The sequence below is a fragment of the Artemia franciscana genome, chromosome 9, assembly GCF_032884065.1.
Source record: "Artemia franciscana chromosome 9, ASM3288406v1, whole genome shotgun sequence".
Taxonomy (NCBI): domain Eukaryota; kingdom Metazoa; phylum Arthropoda; class Branchiopoda; order Anostraca; family Artemiidae; genus Artemia; species Artemia franciscana.
The window spans coordinates 8692289-8712444 of NC_088871.1; the positions used below are offsets into that span (position 1 = coordinate 8692289).

Sequence of the window (20156 nt, forward strand, 5' to 3'; positions counted from 1 at the left end):
TACGAGCCTGAGAAAATTTGCGTTATTTTAGAAAATAGGGGGAAACACCCCCTAAAAGTCATAGAATCTTAACGAAAATCACACCATCAGATTCAGCGTATCAGAGAACCCTATTGTAGAAGTTTCGAGCTCCTATCTACAAAAATGTGGAATTTTGCATTTTTTGCCAGAAGGCAGATCACGGATGCGTGTTTATTTGTTTTTTTGTTTTTTTGTTTGTTTTTTTTCCCAGGGGTGATCGTATCGACCCAGTTGTCCTAGAATGTTGCAAGAGGGCTCATTCTAACGGAAATGAAAAGTTCTAGTGCCCTTTTTAAGTGACCAAAAAAATTGGAGGGCACCTAGGCCCCCTCCCACGCTAATTATTTTCCCAAAGTCAACGGATCAAAATTCTGAGATAGCCATTTTATTCGACGTAGTCGAAAAACCTTATAACTATGTCTTTGGGGACGACTTACTCCCCTGCAGTCCCCGTGGGAGGGGCAACAAGTTACAAACTTTGACCTGTGCTTACATATAGTAATGGTTATTGGGAAGTATACAGGCGTTTTCAGGAGGTTTTTTTGGTTGGGGGAGGGGTTGAGAAGAGGGGGATATGCTGGGGGAACTTTCCATCGAGAATTTGTCATGGGAGAAGAAAACTTCCATGAAGGGAGAGCAGGATTTACTAGCATTATTTAAAAAAAAATTAAAAAATAAATGTGAAAAAGCTTTTTCAGCTGGAAGTAAGGAACAGCAATAAAACTTAAAACAAACAGAAATTATTACCCATATAAGGGGCTCACCTCCTTATGATACCTAGCTCTTTACGCTAAAGTATTTTTAGTAATTTCAACTATTTATTCTACGGCTTTTGTGATTCAGGGGTCATTCTTAATGAATTGGGATAAAATTTAAGCTTTAGTGTAAAGAGCGAGGTACTGACGATGGGGCGAATCCCCTCATATATGTAATAAAAACATGAGAATACAAAAGTTCTTTACGTAAGCTAATTTATAACTTACGTAAATCTTTTAACAATAAAAAGATTCGTAAAAAATTAAAAGTTCTAGTTGCCTTTTTAATTAACCAAAAAATCGGAGGGCAACTAGGCTTCGCCCCCGCTCTTTTTTTTCTCAAAATCATTCGATCAAAATTATGAGAAAGCCATTTAGCCCCCCCCAAAAAATATATGCAAATTTCGTTTTGATTATTCCTCTGCGGAGAGCCAAAATCAAAACGTGCATTGATTCAAAAACGTTCAGAAATTAAATAAAAAAACGAGTTTTTTTAACTGAAAGTAAGAAGCAACATTAAAACTTAAAACGCACAGAAATTACTTCGTATATGAAAGAGGCTGCTTCCTCATCAACGCCCCGCTCTTTACGCTAAAGTTTTTTACTGTTTTAAAAAGAAGAATTGAGAGAAAGAGTCAAACTTTAGCGTAAAGAGCGGGGCGTTGATGAGGAAGCAGCCTCTTTCATATACGAAGTAATTTCTGTGCGTTTTAAGTTTTAATGTCGCTCCTTACTTTCAGTTAAAAAAACTCGTTTTTTTTATTTAATGATTTACCAGATCTAATGCGACCGACTGACGTTGTGATGGTAAAACTTTTACCACCCAGTGCGTACGCGCTGGAATAGCTATTGTAAAAAGAAACGCCCGGTTAAAATAAAAGAATGAAAAAAGGCGCTCGGTAAAACAAACTCTCTGTAAAAAAAATTCAAAATGTGTCTCTGGGCTATGAAGATGAACCTTGGGTTTCAGAAGTCGTTCTTAGAGAACGTAAAGAGCAAGGTGCTGAGAAGGGGCTAAGCCCCTCGTATACGTAATATATTTCTTTTTGTTTTAAAGTTTAATGTTTCTCCTTATTTCTGTTGAAAAATACTGTTTTTTTTTATTTAAATAAAACTTAAAAAATAAAAAAATATAAAACTTTTAAAAATAAAACTGTTTTTTTTTGTTTAAGACAAGCTTCAAAGTACTGACTTTAATTCCTGCTTCTCCATTAATTACGCTAACAACTCAGTAAAATTTTATTCGCTTTCTTGTACTTAGCTCCCCCCCCCCCCGTTCTTAATTTCCTGGGTCCACCACTGGGTAGCATAATAAGAAGATGTATCTTCAAAATCTTAGTAATTTATTAATATTTCTTTAATTATTTGTTTATTTTACAACTTTTAGCAGCTTATTTCGAACTCATTCACTATCTCGATTTAGTTCAGTTTTTTCACCTTTTTTTCTTCTTTTTTTCTTTTCTTTTTGGCTCATAGTTTAGTTAATAGTTAAGTTTCATAGTTAAGTTTACTCATGGTTTTTGACTGATTAAGTAAACTAAGATCTGTCCATCATTTTATTATGATAGATATATTTTTTTTTTAATGTATGAACTCGCTTGAATTATTTTTTTTTACATTAAAACGCTGAATAAAAAGACAACTTTCCATTGTAACTATCTGTTCGCATTGAAGCAAAAAAGGCAATGAGACGTTGAAAGTATAAGTTGCCCTAATAATGAGGTTAAGTCCTCTCTTTTATGAGAGAAAGAAAGCCAATTTTAAATGAAAAATTAAAAAGAATAGAAGAAAATTATATAATACAAAAATATTTGTTTGCTTCAAATGCACAAGTTAACAATTAGTGTCATGTAAGTCCCTCATGTTAATGACATGGATAAGAATAAAGTAATTAACAATAAATACATAAATATTCTGGAATTTTGTACAAAGAGCTAAAAATACTGACTAGCAACTTGATATAATTCTAAAATATCCAAAGTGCACACGTTTTATTTTTCTCCCCACTTAAAAAAAGAAAATTCTGGGTCAATATTGATACAAAACCTAAGACATATTACCAATATTGATTTTAGGATTCAAGTCTTATAATCGGACCTTTTTGATAATACAATGAAAATTATTACCGTTCCAGAATTCATAAAAACATAAACTTTTCCATGATCATCAGCAGAAATAGCAGTCAGTCTATGATAAGGGGCTCCAATCAATAGATCATCCAATCCATCCAAGTTCAAATCAACAACAGCAATTGCTGCACCAAAATACTCTCCAAGCCTCTTCCCGTTGAGTCGGTTATGTATAATAAGTTCTTTCTTTGAAGAATTTGGAAAATTAAATATTAAAACACTTCCAGTATGATTGGCTCTTGGCGCAGCTGCTACGTAGCTTAAACTGTGGTCCAAAAGAAAGTGACCTGAGTTGACAGTGTACCCTACAAAAAACACTTTTTGGTTATTTGTTACAAAACTAATTTAAAAGTTTTAATTTAGCATGTTCTTGCGGTGAGTTATTGAACTTCCAAATAAGTCTTCTAAAGCATCTTTGTATGCTTATCTAGGTACACTTCCAGTTTCTCAACAATTTACTTCTGGAGCAATTCTTTTCAAGTTCAATTATGACATTAAGAAATTAACCGCCATATTACATCAATCAAAGTTTGTTCTCCTAATCACAAGATTTACATAATTATAACACTCGACAAAAAAAGAGTATCTACATTGACAAGTATAGTACTGAGAGATCTAAATTCGCTCCGTTTGTGTCAATAGCCAGGTGCTGGGATTCTCACAAGGATCTTATTGATAAATTTTCTTCTATCCATTTAATAAAAAGGAAACATAAATTTCATTTAGTTCAGGATTATTTTTAATTAAGCATCTTTTTATTAAGGAAAAGTTATTTGCATGGTTTATTGCTCTCGGTGATTGTGGGCCTCTCATCTATCTTCTAGTATCAATTTAAATTTAATAATATTGAAATTTTCTTATGGATCCTGGGCTAGCTGCTACTTTCATATTATTGTTGTGTTAGTGTATCTTTGACGTCATGTTTTTCTTTGTACTGTAGTGTAATTTGTTATTGTATCTTTGTGTAGGCCTAGTTTTTCGAGCTTGTCTCCCCATGGACCTATGTCATATTTATACATGTATATGTGAATAATAAATAAATGAACTTGGATGCTGGTGAAGATATTTCAAAGGTTACATTGAAAAATATAATTTTGCCTAAAAGCCTTCTGATTGTGAGATTTTAAGTCTGTAAAAATTTACCTAAGATGTGAGATGATTCTATTCATTTCAGGGAGGATACAAGCCCAGTGCCAGGGACTTCCAGTGCCAAGATCCCTTGGAGTATTACAGCACCTGTAACTGATGGGTCAGAGGTGCAGAGTAGCATATACAACGGGTAATCAAATGTGAATGCTACCCTTTCATGTTTAGGGAGGCATTGTGATTATTGTAGATTAGCTATTTATAAGTTTAACGTGTAATTGGAGAACTTGTGAAATAAGTTGTGTGTGTTCGATGTAATCATCACATTCTGAATTCACAATGTTTTGTTTATACCTGTTTTAAGACTGTTTACTGTTTACTGTGGTTAAAAACATCATTGAGCCAGTTCATTATGTAAACTTTTATTTCTTAATGTGCGGTTTATTTTTGGATAGGGAAGGGTGCATTTCTTCTTGCTTACTTTTCATGGCAACAAACTTCCAAAGCATAACAAACAACAAGATTTAATTTTTCATACATTGTTTCCCAAAATTTTATTGGAGATACAAAAATTTTACATAATAGATAATACGAAGTTCCACCGGTATTCAAAATTATTTGAATTCCAAAAAGTTAAGTTTCGAAGCAAGAGCATTTTGCTACGACAAAATGTAGGGAATTCGGGAAATCCAAACTCAATAATACAAAAAAACACAGAAGGCATTTTATTTCAGGAAAACCAATACAAGTTCCAGCAATTTTAAGATTAAGAAATTCTTCTTTGTCTAGAAAAAAAGTTACATCTAGAATTCCAGCAAAATTGATGCGCTATGACAACTTTAGAAGCTAATTCGTTAGCGCATGATCCATCTTTAAATGCAAAAAAAATGCATGTCTTCTAGCATACTTTTCATGGCATTAAACATTTAAAATATAACAAGCATCAAAATTGTAAATTTTTTTTCCGAATCCGAAAAAAAAATATGAAAGATAAAAAAAAATTTGCTTAGGTTTTCGAGAATATAATATGAAGCTCTATCAGTATTGACAGTTACTTGATCTTAAAAGTTGAATTTGTCTAAAAAGTTGGGATAGCAAAATTTGTATTTTGGTTTCTTGCTTATATGATGATAATCATATTTTATGAATTGATTTAGTTCACAAGATGCTCTCTATGTTTTATGTTCTCTAAAAAGAGAACATAAAATTTTATGTTCTTTTTATGAACATAATTCTTTTCATGTTCATTTTATGTTCTTTTTATGCTCTCTAGTTTTATGCTCTCTAAAAAGTTGAGTTTGTAAGCTTGGACATTTTACTTAGACAAAATGCAGGGACTTCGCAAAACCAAACCTTCAAAATTGGAAAAGTCACAGAAGGATTTTTATTTTTGGAAAACCAATATCAACCCGGGTTTTTAGAAAACCAAAATCTGTCTGTCCACGTTTGAACAAATTAACTGATCAAGTTTTTAAGCATGGGATCAACTTTCCCTTATCTTGTTAATATACCCTGACAGTAAGGAGGGGTATCTCCATAAATGTTCTGATGCTCTTTTAGGTTCTGTTAGGTTTGTTGCTGCTCTTTGGCGCACTGGTATAGCAGTCTCTACTTCCAGTAAAAAAATCTGTTAGCTTTATTTTCTAATTAAAAATCTCATTTTTAACATTAGCTTGTCTAAAAAAAAAACTAACCCTAGAATATAATTAAAATTGAGTCATGGCAGCAAAGTTATTTCACAGCGTACAAGGCAATTTTGTATATATGAAAGTTCATGTCCTCTACCGCACTTTCAATAACAATTCGATTTTATTCAATTTATATTCGATTAAATAGTTTAATTAATGAAAATAAACTTAATTAAATTTGATTAATTAATTTTTATTTAATGTATTCGATTTAAATAGAATTCGATTGAAATACAACATGCATCAAATCCAAACTTTCTGATAACATCCAAGAAAATCGGAATTTGGCACTTGGGATAGACGTTTCCAGAAGCATCACCAAGAAATCTAGAAGAGATACGGGATTTTATTTTCCAGTTTTTAGAGATATTTTAATGTTTTTCAATATTGTGACACTAAATTATTCTGACATAGTATAGTGTACTTTCCCACCTAAGATGTTTTTTTACACCATGTCAAACATTAGGAAAACAAACAGTTTTAATTCTTTTCTGGAAAGCAACCGGAAATTTTACTAGCCTCACTGAAAGTTTTCTGCCTTGTTTCATGATTCCAGTGCCTAGGAAAAATTTGAAGGAGGTTATCCCAATATTCCAGCTTCTGAGTGATCTTTAATGTTACAAAATTATATATATACCATAAATTTCTAATTAATGTATATTGTATAATTATAATAAATACATATTACGATAATTTTATAATAAATACATAATTAATGCATATATTATGGTATATTTATGGTATACTCATATAGTACATTCAATGATCACTATACTATACAGTATACACTATACTATACACGATAAAGAAAATACTCACCATTGTCCATTCTAAAACATTTTTTTACTTAGCTTGCCCATTATTTTGTGACGAAAATTCATTTGCCAAACCCAAAACAAGAGCTGATGCATAAGTAATTACAAAAATTTTAACGAAAGTAACTTTATGAATAAAGAGAAATTACCAAAATAACTGTCAGTCTCTAAAATCTTGTTGGTTGGTGACTGGTTCCAGGACTCGTAGATATAAAACGTCCCTTTGTTGGTCTCCTGGTTCCTTTTCATTGCACAGTTCTCTTTACAGACCTTATACTGGATGACGGATCCTAAAATTAAATTTGTTTTTCTTAAAAAATCAAAGTCCCTATACAAAAATGAACATTAGAACAGTGGTTTCACATTACCATTTAGTAATGTAAGTTACTTAACATACGAATTTAATACATTCTACGATTGGAATACTAAAAATGATTTACCAACCAGATCCAAGCTTACATTTTTACGGATCTTAAATAAACCACTGTGATAGGCCTACTTAGCCAATGTGAAACTTTACCATATAATTGAATATTAAAAAATAAGCATAAGCGATCGCGGGCCTGAGGAGGGGACAACCCTTCCTATGCAAGATACTTTCTGTTCATTTGAAGATTTAATGTTGCTCCTTACGTTTGTGAAAAAGGGGCTGGGAAATCCCATCCCCATTCCATAGAAACAGCTCACAGAAAATTATCCCCGCTGAAAAACCCCCTTCCTAGACACTTCCGTATATTTTCCAATAATAAGTACTATATGCGAGCACATTTCAAAATCCATAGCTTACATCTTCTTCCCCAGAAGCTGTGGAAGGTCATGTCATACCCAAAGGCATAGTTAGTAGACCATTCAATTATGCTGAACCAAAAGGCTATTTCAAAATCTTTATCAGGATGTTCTCGGGATAAAAAGGGACATGGAACGCTGCCTGAACAAGATCTCTCCCGATCTTCTAGGACCATTGGTTCGATGCGATCACCCCTGAAAAAAACTCATACACAAAAATAACAACAAAGAAACACGTGTCCGTGTTATTTGATCCGTGATCTGATTGTGTGCTAGTTATTATGGTTTCTTGACTTTTTGGGGTTTTTCCCTCCTTTTCGAAAATCTGGCAAATTTTCTCAGGCTCTTAGCTATTGATGGGTAACAGTAAACTTAATCAATTTCATATATTTTCTATCATTATAAAAAACATTTTTTTCAAATTCCTTGTTTTAGAGTTTCGGCAACTATTGGGTCGAGTCGCTCTTTATTTACAGTTCATTACCAAAAAGCGTTTGATAATATTTGTCATGATAATTATAGCTATTTAATATTTTAGTAGTGCTAAACATTTATTGTATTCTGTATATAAAAAAACATCTTAACATGGTCAACAAACCTTCGTGGCACTGTCACAGTCATATAAAATATTAATAAAAAGCTTCAAAACTAAATTTTGACTAGAATCAGTTTCATGGTCACCAGGGAGAGTGGCTTGAAGCCACATCAGCTGACGAAGAACAAATGTCTTTACGTGGGCTAATATTCTAGAAGCTTCTAAATAAATATACCAGGCAATAAATTAGACTAAGTAGGTCTAAAACAAATAGAAACTAAAATAAGAGCTACAAACAAGTAAAAGTAAGAGACAGCTGAGAACAGTAAACAGTAACGAACAAATAAGAAGAATAAATAGCAATTACAAAATATTAAACAAAGCAAATTAAAAAAACGCCAAATAAAACTCGTTATCAGACTCTGTGTGTATTCATCAAAAAAATATATTTTTATTGTAAAGGGAAACTGGAAAAAAAATTTGTTGAAATTTATCTTTTATTTTCCCTTTTGAAAATGTGATGTAGATACTTGGTCCGATTTATTAACATATGCATAAAATTTTTAATATTTGGTATATAAAAAGTAAAAGAAAGGTTATAAAGATGATGAAACGTAGTAATGTGCACCACAGACTGAAAAGGAATTGACGGAAGGGTTTGCTTTTGAATCTGGTGTGAGGCAAGGATGCCTATTGGCCATAATCGTCAAGTCTCTAATGAGGTCTTGCAATTTCTGTGGCGGATTACAGTTAAACACTTAGAGACAACTTTGGGACTAAGACTTTGCTGATGGCATAGCTCTTGCTGCTCATTACACGGAAGATATGTAATCGAACATAGAGCTAACTTGGGAAGCAGGCCCAAACAGGCCTGCATACAGATTAATGCGAGCAAGGTCAAGACAGTGGCAAACGGTGTTATTACTTTGCCAGCTGCAGGTCTTACTTTAATGGAATAGAGACCAAAGAAATCAAAGGTCATCCCAGGAGTGGAAACTTGACAAGGACTCTTGAGTCCCTGTCAAGTTTATATATATATATATATATATATATATATATATATATATATATATATATATATATATATATATATATATATATATATATATATATATATACAGAGAGAGAGAGAGAGAGAGAGATTGCTTTTCCTTTAGAGTGAAAATAATAATAATAGTTACCTGTCCAATTATGCACTCCTGGGGCACCGATCACAATTTCCTGTAATTAAAAGCATCAGTTAGATCATGTTTTTCACAACAAAAGTTAAGTTAAATATTTAGTCTAAAAGTACTTGAAGTCGGCTCAGTATTTATTTCTCAGGTGAGCAAACATCAATTACAAGCCCCTAAGACGTCGCCTGCTTGATCAGCAGAAATATATGTCTAGTGAAAAAAATTATATCCTTTCCATGGGGAATATTAGGGGATGGGTTTGGGCGTATTAGCCCATCTCTAAGGCTAAAATTTTACCAAGTAAGCGTTAAGAATAAAAGATATTGTAAATAATTTATGAGGAGCGACACCAAACTTAATGACTACAAAATCGTTTTGCATAAATTTGTAAAAAAAAAAATCGGTGATCAGTAAGATGTGTCACCATTTACTTACAGTTTCTTATGAAGAACTGTTTGATTCGTTCCCACGAACTATTTACCAATACTACTACTAACAACTCACTGCAGCACCAAGCCACCTGAGGCCAACATTGCTACGCACTTCCTCTTTGCACCCTCCCAGGAAGATACCATTTTTCTTAAGTTTTTCCTTACGGCATCCTCCCTCCCCAACCGGAGACGACCTGCTTTTTGTTTAGCCGGCAATCTGTAATCCTTCATCCGCCAAATGTGCCCTAGTCATCTCAAGCCTTCTCTCATTATAGCCCTAGAAAGCGGGATTAAACCAAACTTTTCGTACAGCCTACTGTTTGAGGTAATATTAGTCAGTCGGGTACCCACAATAAACCCGTATGCAATTTTTCTGGAAAATATCTACAAATATTCCTCAGCACCCACGCTTCAGAACCATACTTGACCACTATCATCACTGTAGCTTCCAATATTGTAAACTTGGTTCAATATTGTAATCTTATCCTCCTATTCTTCAAAACTTTTTTCAACTGTGGAAAAACACCCTGGACCGTTGTTAGTCAACTTTTAATATCTTCGCTGCACCCACCGTCTTTACTAATAGTGCTACCAAGGTAGGTAAAGCGGTTAACTTTCTCGTTATCCATCATCACATCTTAATCTTCACTTATTCCTAGCCTTAGCGACTTAATGTTCCTAATATTACTTTTCAAACCTATTCTTACACCCTGAACTTGCAAAATCTGTAGAAGATCATTCATTTTGCTAACATTTTCGTATAAGATGATTTAATCATCAGCATAATCCAAGCCCAGGAAATGTTTACTTCCCCATTAGGTTCCGTGTTTTCTCATTGCCTTTTCTGTACTCCTTAGGACAAAATTTATCAAAATGATCCATATAAATAGGGGTAGAACATAATCCTGCTCAACTCTTGATTTTATACGAAACCAGTTACTATACTTTTCTTCTACCTTAACCGCAGCAATTTTCTTCCTGTACATAGCACTAATCGCTTAATGCGTTTGTCTGGCAAATCATACAAGGATAAGACTTTCGCTAAGGCCCTTCGATCAGCTGAACCAAATGATTGCTCTGGAAGGTAGTTACCCTTCGTAAATTTCAGCTTCAAATTTACCCTAGACTCTACTAGATGGGGATCTTTACTTTTAAGATCAATAATAGTATTCGGATCACAATAACAAAATCAGTAAGGTTAGCTGTCTTACCATCACGTGAATACCATATAAACTAATGAGCCATTTTATGACCAAATATTGTATCGGTTATAACTAGATTGTTATACCTACAAAAGTGTAACAGTCTGAAGCCATTACTGTTTTCTTTTCCCACGCCAAATTTACCTAGGCTAGGATACCATCAATTGCTATGTCTACCATCCTTTAAGTTAAATTTTCCTAATAAAAACACCACAATTCGATTTGAGACCCTGTCTATTTGCTCCTGTAGTGGTAAGTAAAATTCATCGGAGTCACTACTATCACCGTCAGTCGGTTCTACAGGAGCACAGACTACTATGACTAATATCCTGCTATTTTTAGTTATAAAATCAGTGACTATCATTCTATTATTAAAACCTTCCCCACCTCAACAAGAATTAGAAGCTTCCTTATTCATCATGAGCCCCAATCCCTGTCTTTGCACCCAAACTTTCTTCCAAAAACAGATTTGGAAACCTAGAGATAAGTTTTCCCGATCGGCTCTAAAGCTGTATGTAAATAGGGCCAAGGAAACCCGATGAAGACGAAACACATTTGGAGCTATTGGGTTACATCTATTCGCGAAGTCAGACACTAGGTGCAAGATTTTTCCTTAAAATATGCTTTAAGGTGGCACTTAAAACAGGCATTTACATGCGTGTCTAGCCAGAGTCCAATGTCTAGACACGGGTCTAGAGAGAAATCAATGTCTAAGCAACTACCGTTCACGAGTTAAATTTGGTGCTTTGCTAAACAATTTACAGCCAAACATCGAGTTCTACACTCTTGAACTCTAGGAGTTTCGACTACAGTTATTCAGAGTGTGTCAAGTTTAGCTACTTTAATCATCTCAGTTACATTTTAAATTAAAATTTATTTATTTTTTTGTTCATTGATCTTTTTTTTTCATTTCAAGCAAATATACAGCTCCAGACATATTAGTGAAGTACGCTAAGGGAATTATTTGGCTGGTCTCATCCATTATCTCTCTGAGAGTAAAAACAGGAATTACAATTTTGAAAGTTTTGCCAATATAAGGTCTCTTGATTGTGCAAAAATGACGACTGTAATTCGTTTGAAGCTAAATTTGCTGTGTTAGCTAAATTGAGAGTTTTGGTTCTGAACGGTAGTTGCCTAGACATTGATTTCTGACCAGACACGTGTCTAGACATGGGATTCTAACTAGAAACGCACGCGAACGCTGCTTAAATACAACTAAACAATTTTTCATCAATACAAAAGATACATATGTTCCAGTGACAGTAACTTTAATTTACTAAGAATGCAAAACTGAACTTATACGTGGTCTACTGTCTTAACTTAAGACTTAACTAGTAAAAATTCAGTACATTGAGAGCTTAAGACAGAACTTTATAAAAGAGAGTAAATATAAATTAACAGAGACAAAAACTTGGAACTACTTTGACTGTATCAGCTCGTAATACCCAAATATGGGCGTGAAAATTGTTCCGTCTCAGATTGGCTAGAAACTTACAGGACATATAGACAAGACCATATATACTTGAATGAAGACAAATAATTCTGCAAGTTTTGTAGTATGCTACTATTGATGTGTCACACCTTGGCGAAACCCAGTTAAAATGAACATAAATTACCATAATAAGATTAGTTGCGCCTCCCCGGGAAATCTAAGGGATTTTTCCGAGCACAGCGGAACACGTATTTTACTGAAGATGATTTATATTTCATGTTTTTTTTCATTTGCCACAATATTTGCAACAGCAATATATTACGTGACTAATTAATGGTTATATGCAAGGCAAACCATAGGGATAGAATCCCCCAAGCGCACACACACACATACACATTCACTTACTATAGTATGTATACCTTAGTCTTATGTATGAAAGTTTCTGTTCGTTTCCAGAGTACTTACGTATTAACGTAACCACAAATGAAGTTGAGCTAATGTGAAACTTATAAGAAGAATATGGAGAATACATTAGACAAGAAGATAGGTGAACCAGGTCACATTGTCGAAATTAACAAAAGTTTGTTTACGAACCGTAAAAATAATTGTGGTTGAGCATTACCCGAATAGTGGGGGCTTGGTGGTGTATGTAGAGAGACATAAGATTCGCTTATTGTCACCTAATAGAACTTGCCCTACCCTTCTGGATAAAACTGTTGAAAGCATTGCAGATGGTAGCAAAATTAATCGTGAATACAATTATATTGATCCTAATAAGGGAGTTCTCGCACGAACAGTTGAGAGTGCATGGGGCAGTGCTAAATGGAGGAACAAAAAACATAAGGGGACAGCGAGACATCATGCCGACATCATTCAGATGGCGACAGCATCAAATGAAAGAAAATGGCGAGCCTTTTAAATCTATATTAAACTCTTTATCGGCCAATTTTCCACCAAAATTAAGTTGACAAGACCTACTTCTTTTCAAATAAGGTGAGCTAAATTTGAAATAAATTGTAGCTGTATCTGCAATGGTGTTAATACATGAGTACCGTTTAAAGTTTGACTTGATTATTCATTTGAATCTTGCTTCTTTTTAGGATTCATCCTCATCTGTTGTCTTCATGTTTGATGTCATTGCTCATTTTACAGTCTTTTAGTTTTGGCTTTTGTTTGTTTATTTATATTAATGTGCATTGTAAGTTTGAATTACGATATAAAACTATTTCTGATGGTTTTTTATCTTAATATGCCTCTATTTTTTTATAAAACTTTTTTGGGATAAGATTTTTATTTAACTAATCAAACAGTTCGTGGTAACGAACTGTAGTAAGGAGCGACCCGGCTCAATAGTAACCAAAACTCTAAAAAATGGAATTTTGATACCAATAGCTACATCAAAAGAATCGCATTTTAATGCTGGTTTTGAATATATAAGTTTCATCAAGTTTAGTCTTACCCATCAAAAGTTACGAGCCTGAGAAAATTTGCGTTATTTTAGAAAATAGGAGGAAACGCCCCCTAAAAGTCATAGAATCTTAAAGAAAATCACACCATCAGATTCAGCGTATCAGAAAACCCTACTTTAGAAGTTTCGAGCTCCTATCTATAAAAATGTGGAATTTTGCATTTTTTGCCAGAAAGCAGATCACGGATGCGTGTTTATTTGTTTTTTGTTTTGTTTTTTTTCCCCAGGGGTGATCGTATCGACCCAGTTGTCCTAGAAAGTTGCAAGAGGGCTTATTCTAACGGAAATTAAAAGTTCTAGTGCCCTATTTAAGTGACCAAATAAATTGGAGGGCACCTAGGCCCCCTCCCACGCTAATTATTTTCCCAAAGTCAACGGATCAAAATTCTGAGATAGCCATTTTATTCAGCGTAGTCGAAAAACCTTATAACTATGTCTTTGGGGACGACTTACTCCCCCACAGTCCCCTTGGGAGGGGCAACAAGTTACAAACTTTGACCTGTGCTTACATATAGTAATGGTTATTGGGGAGTATACAGGTGTTTTCAGGAGGATTTTTTTGGTTTGGGGGAGGAGTTGAGAAGAGGGGGATATGCTGGGGGAACTTTCCTTCGAGAATTTGTAATGGGAGAAGAAAATTTCCATGAAGGGAGAGCAGGATTTACTAGCATTATTTAAAAAAAAACAATTAAAAAATAAAAGTGAAAAAGCTTTTTCAGCTGGAAGTAAGGAACAGCAATAAAACTTAAAACAAACAGAAATTATTACCCATATGTGGGGCTCACCTCCTTCTAATACCTCGCTCTTTACGCTAAAGTATTTTCAGTAATTTCAACTACTTATTCTACGGCTTTTGTGATTCAGGGGGTCATTCTTAATGAATTGGGATAAAATTTAAGCTTTAGTGTAAAGAGCGAGGTACTGACGATGGGGCGAATCCCCTCATATATGTAATAAAAACATGAGAATACAAAAGTTCTTTACGTAAGCTAATTTATAAGTTACGTAAATCTTTTACCAATAAAAAGATTCGTAAAAAATTAGAAGTTCTAGTTGCCTTTTTAATTAACCAAAAAATCGGGGGGCAACTAGGCTTCGTCCCCCGCTCTTTTTTTCTCAAAATCATTCGATCAAAATTATGAGAAAGCCATTGAGCCAAAAAAAATAAATATGCAAATTTCGTTTTGATTATTCCTCTGCGGAGAGCCAAAATCAAAACATGCATTGATTCAAAAACGTTCAGAAATTAAATAAAAAAAAACAAGTTTTTTTAACTGAAAGTAAGGAGCGACATTAAAACTTAAAACGCACAGAAATTACTTCGTATATGAAAGAGGCTGCTTCCTCATCAACGCCCCGCTCTTTACGCTAAAGTTTTTTACTGTTTTAAAAAGAAGAATTGAGAGAAAGAGTCAAACTTTAGCGTAAAGAGCGGGGCGTTGATGAGGAAGCAGGCTCTTTCATATACGAAGTAATTTCTGTGCGTTTTAAGTTTTAATGTTGCTCCTTACTTTCAGTTAAAAAAACTTGTTTTTTTTATTTAATCAGTGTAAAAAGGCGTACGGACAACTTTTTGGTAACAGGCCCAGAATTGGGGCTGTTGAGAAAGAAATATGTTAAGGAAACAATTCTTACTTCATATAATACACAAAAATTGTAGTTAACACATTTTGACTATAATGCCACTGTACTTTAACCCCCTTGTTACGGAATGAGCTCCATAATGTGCAAATACAAAGCCCATACTGGATATTCTCCACGCAAATCGCAAAGTGTCACTCCTGTTTCAGTCCGTGTACCCATAAATTAACTCAGCAGCGACGAAATCAAGAAATAGAAAAGCACATGGAAATTATATAATTTGGGCCATGTAGTTCCAAATTGGATGGAGGGGTAAATCATAATTGAATTGCAGTCAAAATGTGCTAGCTACAATTATTCTGCATAATATCAAGTAAGAATTGATCTCTCAACATGCTTCCTTGTCAACAGCCCCAATTCTAGGCTTATACTGTTCGTTTTTTAATTACCGTTTATTCCCGTGAACGGTTTTACTAAACTGCAGGCTGGTAAAAAAAGGTAGTAATTTACTTAACAAAAGAAGCTAAAATGGAATTTATGCAAACAAGGCTTTGAATTTATTTTTTCAGAAGGATTGAAAAATATCTATGCTGTTTGTTTTGTGTATGAACCCTATTTTAAGCTTCTCTGGCAGTTTTGAAGTATTTTTCCGACCATTCGATAATTTACACCAAAGCTGCAACATTATAAACACGTTATTAATAATTGTTTAATAATTATTATAATAGCTTATTAATCAAAGCTTATTACAAAAAAGACACACTTACATCGTTCATCGACTCAGGAAAGTGAGCAGACATACCAGCAAGTCCGTACATGAATCTCCTTGATAAATCTCCTGCATTTTCTTGACTATCTGAAAAAAAAAATGCACAATAAGGGCAAATACGCATAAAGCGTAAGCTACAAAAGGAATTCAGACGAGTTGTCTGAATTTCTGTATAACTTATTTTTCTTTAGCAATCACAATTCTCAACGAATTGATGACCGATGTCCTTCAACTCTTTCAACAACCTCCTTATAGCTTTGATTTTTTTTCGCAATTACCTCATTGGCTTTTTCAAAAGCTACCCATTCCATCTGAAATGCCACGCTATATTATTTTTCTAATTTCTCATAAGTTTTCTTATCGCTATCTTTTTGAGAGTAGCTTCGATCCTATGCAGATCTTTGTCATGATTCAACTCTTTCAACAACCTCCTTATAACTTTGATTTTTTTTTCCCGCAATTACCTCATTGGCTTTTTCAAAAGCTACCCATTCCATCTGAAATGCCGCGCTATATTGTTTTTCTAACTTCTCATAAGTTTTCTTATCGCTATCTTTTTGACAGTAGCTTCGATCCTATGCAGATCTTTGTCATGATTCAACTCTTTCAACGACCTCCTTATAACTTTGATTTTTTTTTTTTCCGCATTTACCTCATTGGCTTTGTCAAAAGCTACCCATTCCATCTGAAATGCCGCGCTATATTATTTTTCTAATTTCTCCAAACTTTCCTTTTAGCTATCTTTTTTACAGATAGCTTCGATCCTATGCAGATCTTTGTCATGATTCAATAGGTTTGAGCTAGATATTATTTCAAAATTCAGCTAATCATCAAGATACTTTGTTAAATGGTTTTGAACATACTTCCAGGCCCATCTCGTGATAAATTCTTACGTCTCAATTTGCTGATTATTTTCCTAAGCTAATTAGTCGCATGATACATTGATTCGTAACTTTTTATTTATTCCAACTAGGCAACGCCCATTCAGATTTTCGTAGCATTTTTATAGCCTATTACTTCTAGGCTAAATCCACCCGTAGTTGTGTGATATATTAAATATTGAAATTTTATTTTATTCTAACTAGGCGATGCCCATTCAAGTTTTCATAATTTTTAATTGATTTCACCTTTTTCTCGCAATTTTTTTTTTATATGTACTCACAACAGGCTACTGTGCAGGCTAGATTAAATCGTTTTTTCGGAAAAAGCGGATATATTTATTATCGTTGTTACTGAGGTCCTTTAGTTGCTGCCACCAGATATTGGGATGGTAACCACACCTGCTACCAGACATTGGCACGAAAAGGGTGCTGTACCACTTATTGGAAAGGAGGGCTTCGCTGGCACCAAATATTGTAATGATAAGCCTCACGATTGCCACTACAGTATCGTAAATATAGAGCACATTAATACCCTTTTACGGTATACCCTACTCCAGGGTATGGTAACGTGATTGAACGATCAAACGGGCAAAACTCTAGGCCAAGGGTGCACCAAACCTGGCTCATCGCTAATATCTCTAGCTATCTCTTTGGAGGATAAACAAGCCCCCGTATCGATATACTAGCGACGGTATTTCTCGCGAACTCTTTTCCTACCCTGTCTGGGTTCCTTGAGAAATCACACGGCTGTAGAAAATAGCTTACTTGTATTCTTCCAAAGATAACTTGACAAACCACCCATATATATCAACTCTAAAATAATCCCTAAATGGGTTCTCAATGTAGATTAAAAAACAGAACACCACTTCTGCACAAGGCACTTTCTGTTTTGGTGGTTCTTAGATTAGCCCTGGCCAATCCGCTAAAATAAGGTTCAAATTCCTAGCTTTTTTTGAATATTATTATCTTTCAATGTCCCGGAACAGGAAAACCAAAATAGAATTTAGTTTCCAAGCTTACTTATTGCAAAACTACTATAGCTTAGAAACAGGACTTTAACTTAACATTGAAAATCATGTTATATTTTTTGATTGTCCTGAACTACTCAAGCATTGAACTACTTATCATTGAAAATTATACTATAGGCCAATCTAAGGAATTGTAATTACGGAAACGAAAACAGGTCATTTATCTGAAAAGATAAGAAACAGGGACGAAACCCCACCAGGAGGTCGACCGCTGAAGCATAGTTATTTGGCCTTTGAACTATTTTGAACAAAATGGCTATGTCCAAATTTTGTCTGAATGCCCTTTGAAAGGGGGCATGGGCTAGTTGGTCATTGATAGCTTTTGACTCTTAAAAAAGAGCTAGAAGTTTCAGTTTGTGATCAAAAGAGCCAGGTTCAAAGTTAATACGACCACCCCTTCCACAGAACCTTATTTTCTAATAGTGAGTAACTTACATAAGTTATAACAAGATTTCTAAACCCCTAAGTTATACAATTTGAATTTTAAACTATTTTTAATAAAATGGCTATTTAAAAATGTGAAAAGATACATTTGGAAAAAAGGCAAAAGGGGCAGAGGCTTGTTATTTTTTGATCTATTTCGATTTTGAAAAACTTACAACTTATATAAGTTACAATTCTTTTCCGGGTACTATGGATGATTTCTCAACCCTTAAATTATAATAATTTGAATTTTGGACTATTTTGAACAAAATGGCTACCTCAAAATTATTATCGGATGTATTTGGGGGACAGGTGGGGGAATTAGATACCTTCTGATAACTTTTAATGACTTCTGGTCATTAAAAGGAAGATAGCTCTATGGCTTAGTTCTAGTCTATATATGACTAAGGTACTTACGTCTGTAGCCCAGTGGTATAATTTTCTCATCGAATTCTTCATTCTCATCAAGAGGGTAAGTTCTGTTGAGATGAGTTAAATAGCATGCACCATTCATGTTTTTATATCCAGGAAGCCACCTTGGATCATTTTTCCAGCGATGGCCACATATCTGAAGCAGAATTTTTCCTCTTATTATATTAAAAAAACTAAGTTGTCACTTTAATTTCGCTGGTGTTCAAAAATGACTAAAATAAACAATCCTATGATATAACAATAGCAACATTTTTCTACCTCACTTATAGTGTGCACGCGTACAGATACAGAGTCTTTACAAAAGGATTTACTGAGAAGGGGTGGTATTAATAAATTAAACCATATACCCCTTGAAAGGTAACGGAGGGAGGGGTGGATCGGCATATCCTCACACTGCGCACGAGTCTGAGTGAACATAGATAATTGTAATAAACGTGAAACAACACATGAGGTTCAAAAAAATAAGATTCATTCTGTGCAGTTTAAAAAGCAAAATAAAGTTAAGGTCCTCAGGTGCTAATAAAGCATCGGAGAAAAGGGGAGAAAAAAATTGATTTTTCATTGTTTTAAACTAACTAGATTAAGTTTTATCAAAAGAGTTTATCATCTAAAATAGTTTTCTCTGTTCGTATTTTTGGATCCCTTTTCTTTTTCTCTGTTAGTTTAGTTGTTAAAGTTTAATTCTTTTTCCTTTTTTCTAAAGTGATCCGTCTTGGTGTCTGTTGATTTGACGAGTTTTAAATAAATGAACAAACAAGCAACACAAAAACTCACACTACCAATCTGGCCATCTTAAGTGGTACAAAGAAGTAAAACATGTAGTGAAAAATGTTTGACTGAATAGCTTAGCTCTTTATAAGTTTTACACATTCTATATATTTTAGATTATTATATTGTACCATCGATAAATGACCAAAAATGTTAAATCTATTCACAAGTGGGGGGTTGAGGCCTTTGAGGCCTCAACCCCTGCTACAAGACTTGTGACAAGATAGTTGTGGGCAAGTCATGGCTGATTGTAGAAAAAGCGAAGAAAGATAGTCCAATTGAGTGAGAAGAAAATAGTGGTGAAAATTAAAAGTAGGTACCAAGCTGAAATTAAAGTTTTTTTTTAAATAATTCACAGATAAATGGAGCCCTGCGTTACAGATTCGCAGAGTTTGTCTGCCAATTCAAGCTTTACTTAGCGCGCCGAATCCAGACGAACCGCTAGCCAATGATGTCAAAGGAAGCCTTTGACGTCTAAAGGGAATTATTTTTGTTTCCATAAACATTTTTCTTTGCGCTAGGATTCGTTGATTTTCCATGGTTAAAACTTTTTTTTTTCTTAGGTAGATAAATATTGCTACATCAACTTTTGTTGAATGAATTTCCCACAGTAGTGAAAAACTAACCAAATGGAGTATAGTACACCCAAAAACAATCAAAACACCCCAAAAGGGTCGAACTCGGGTCGAGCTTTCATAATTAATCAACTGATGAAGTTATTTAGTTGGTGCTCTCTTAATAATGAGGTTAA

At 34.1% G+C, this 20156-nt stretch overlaps 1 protein-coding gene across 1 annotated transcript in view; it reads right to left on the minus strand.

Annotated features, from left to right (window-relative positions):
- Positions 1-20156, minus strand: part of LOC136030959 (integrin alpha-4-like) — a 122084-nt gene that overhangs the window by 79053 nt on the left and 22875 nt on the right. The window contains exons 4-8 of the mRNA XM_065710102.1: positions 18623-18773; positions 15872-15960; positions 8997-9036; positions 6644-6784; positions 2903-3210 (exon numbers count right to left, since the gene is read on the minus strand). Of these exons, the coding sequence (XP_065566174.1) occupies positions 2903-3210; positions 6644-6784; positions 8997-9036; positions 15872-15960; positions 18623-18773 (729 nt within the window). The remainder of the gene's footprint in view (positions 1-2902; positions 3211-6643; positions 6785-8996; positions 9037-15871; positions 15961-18622; positions 18774-20156) is intronic.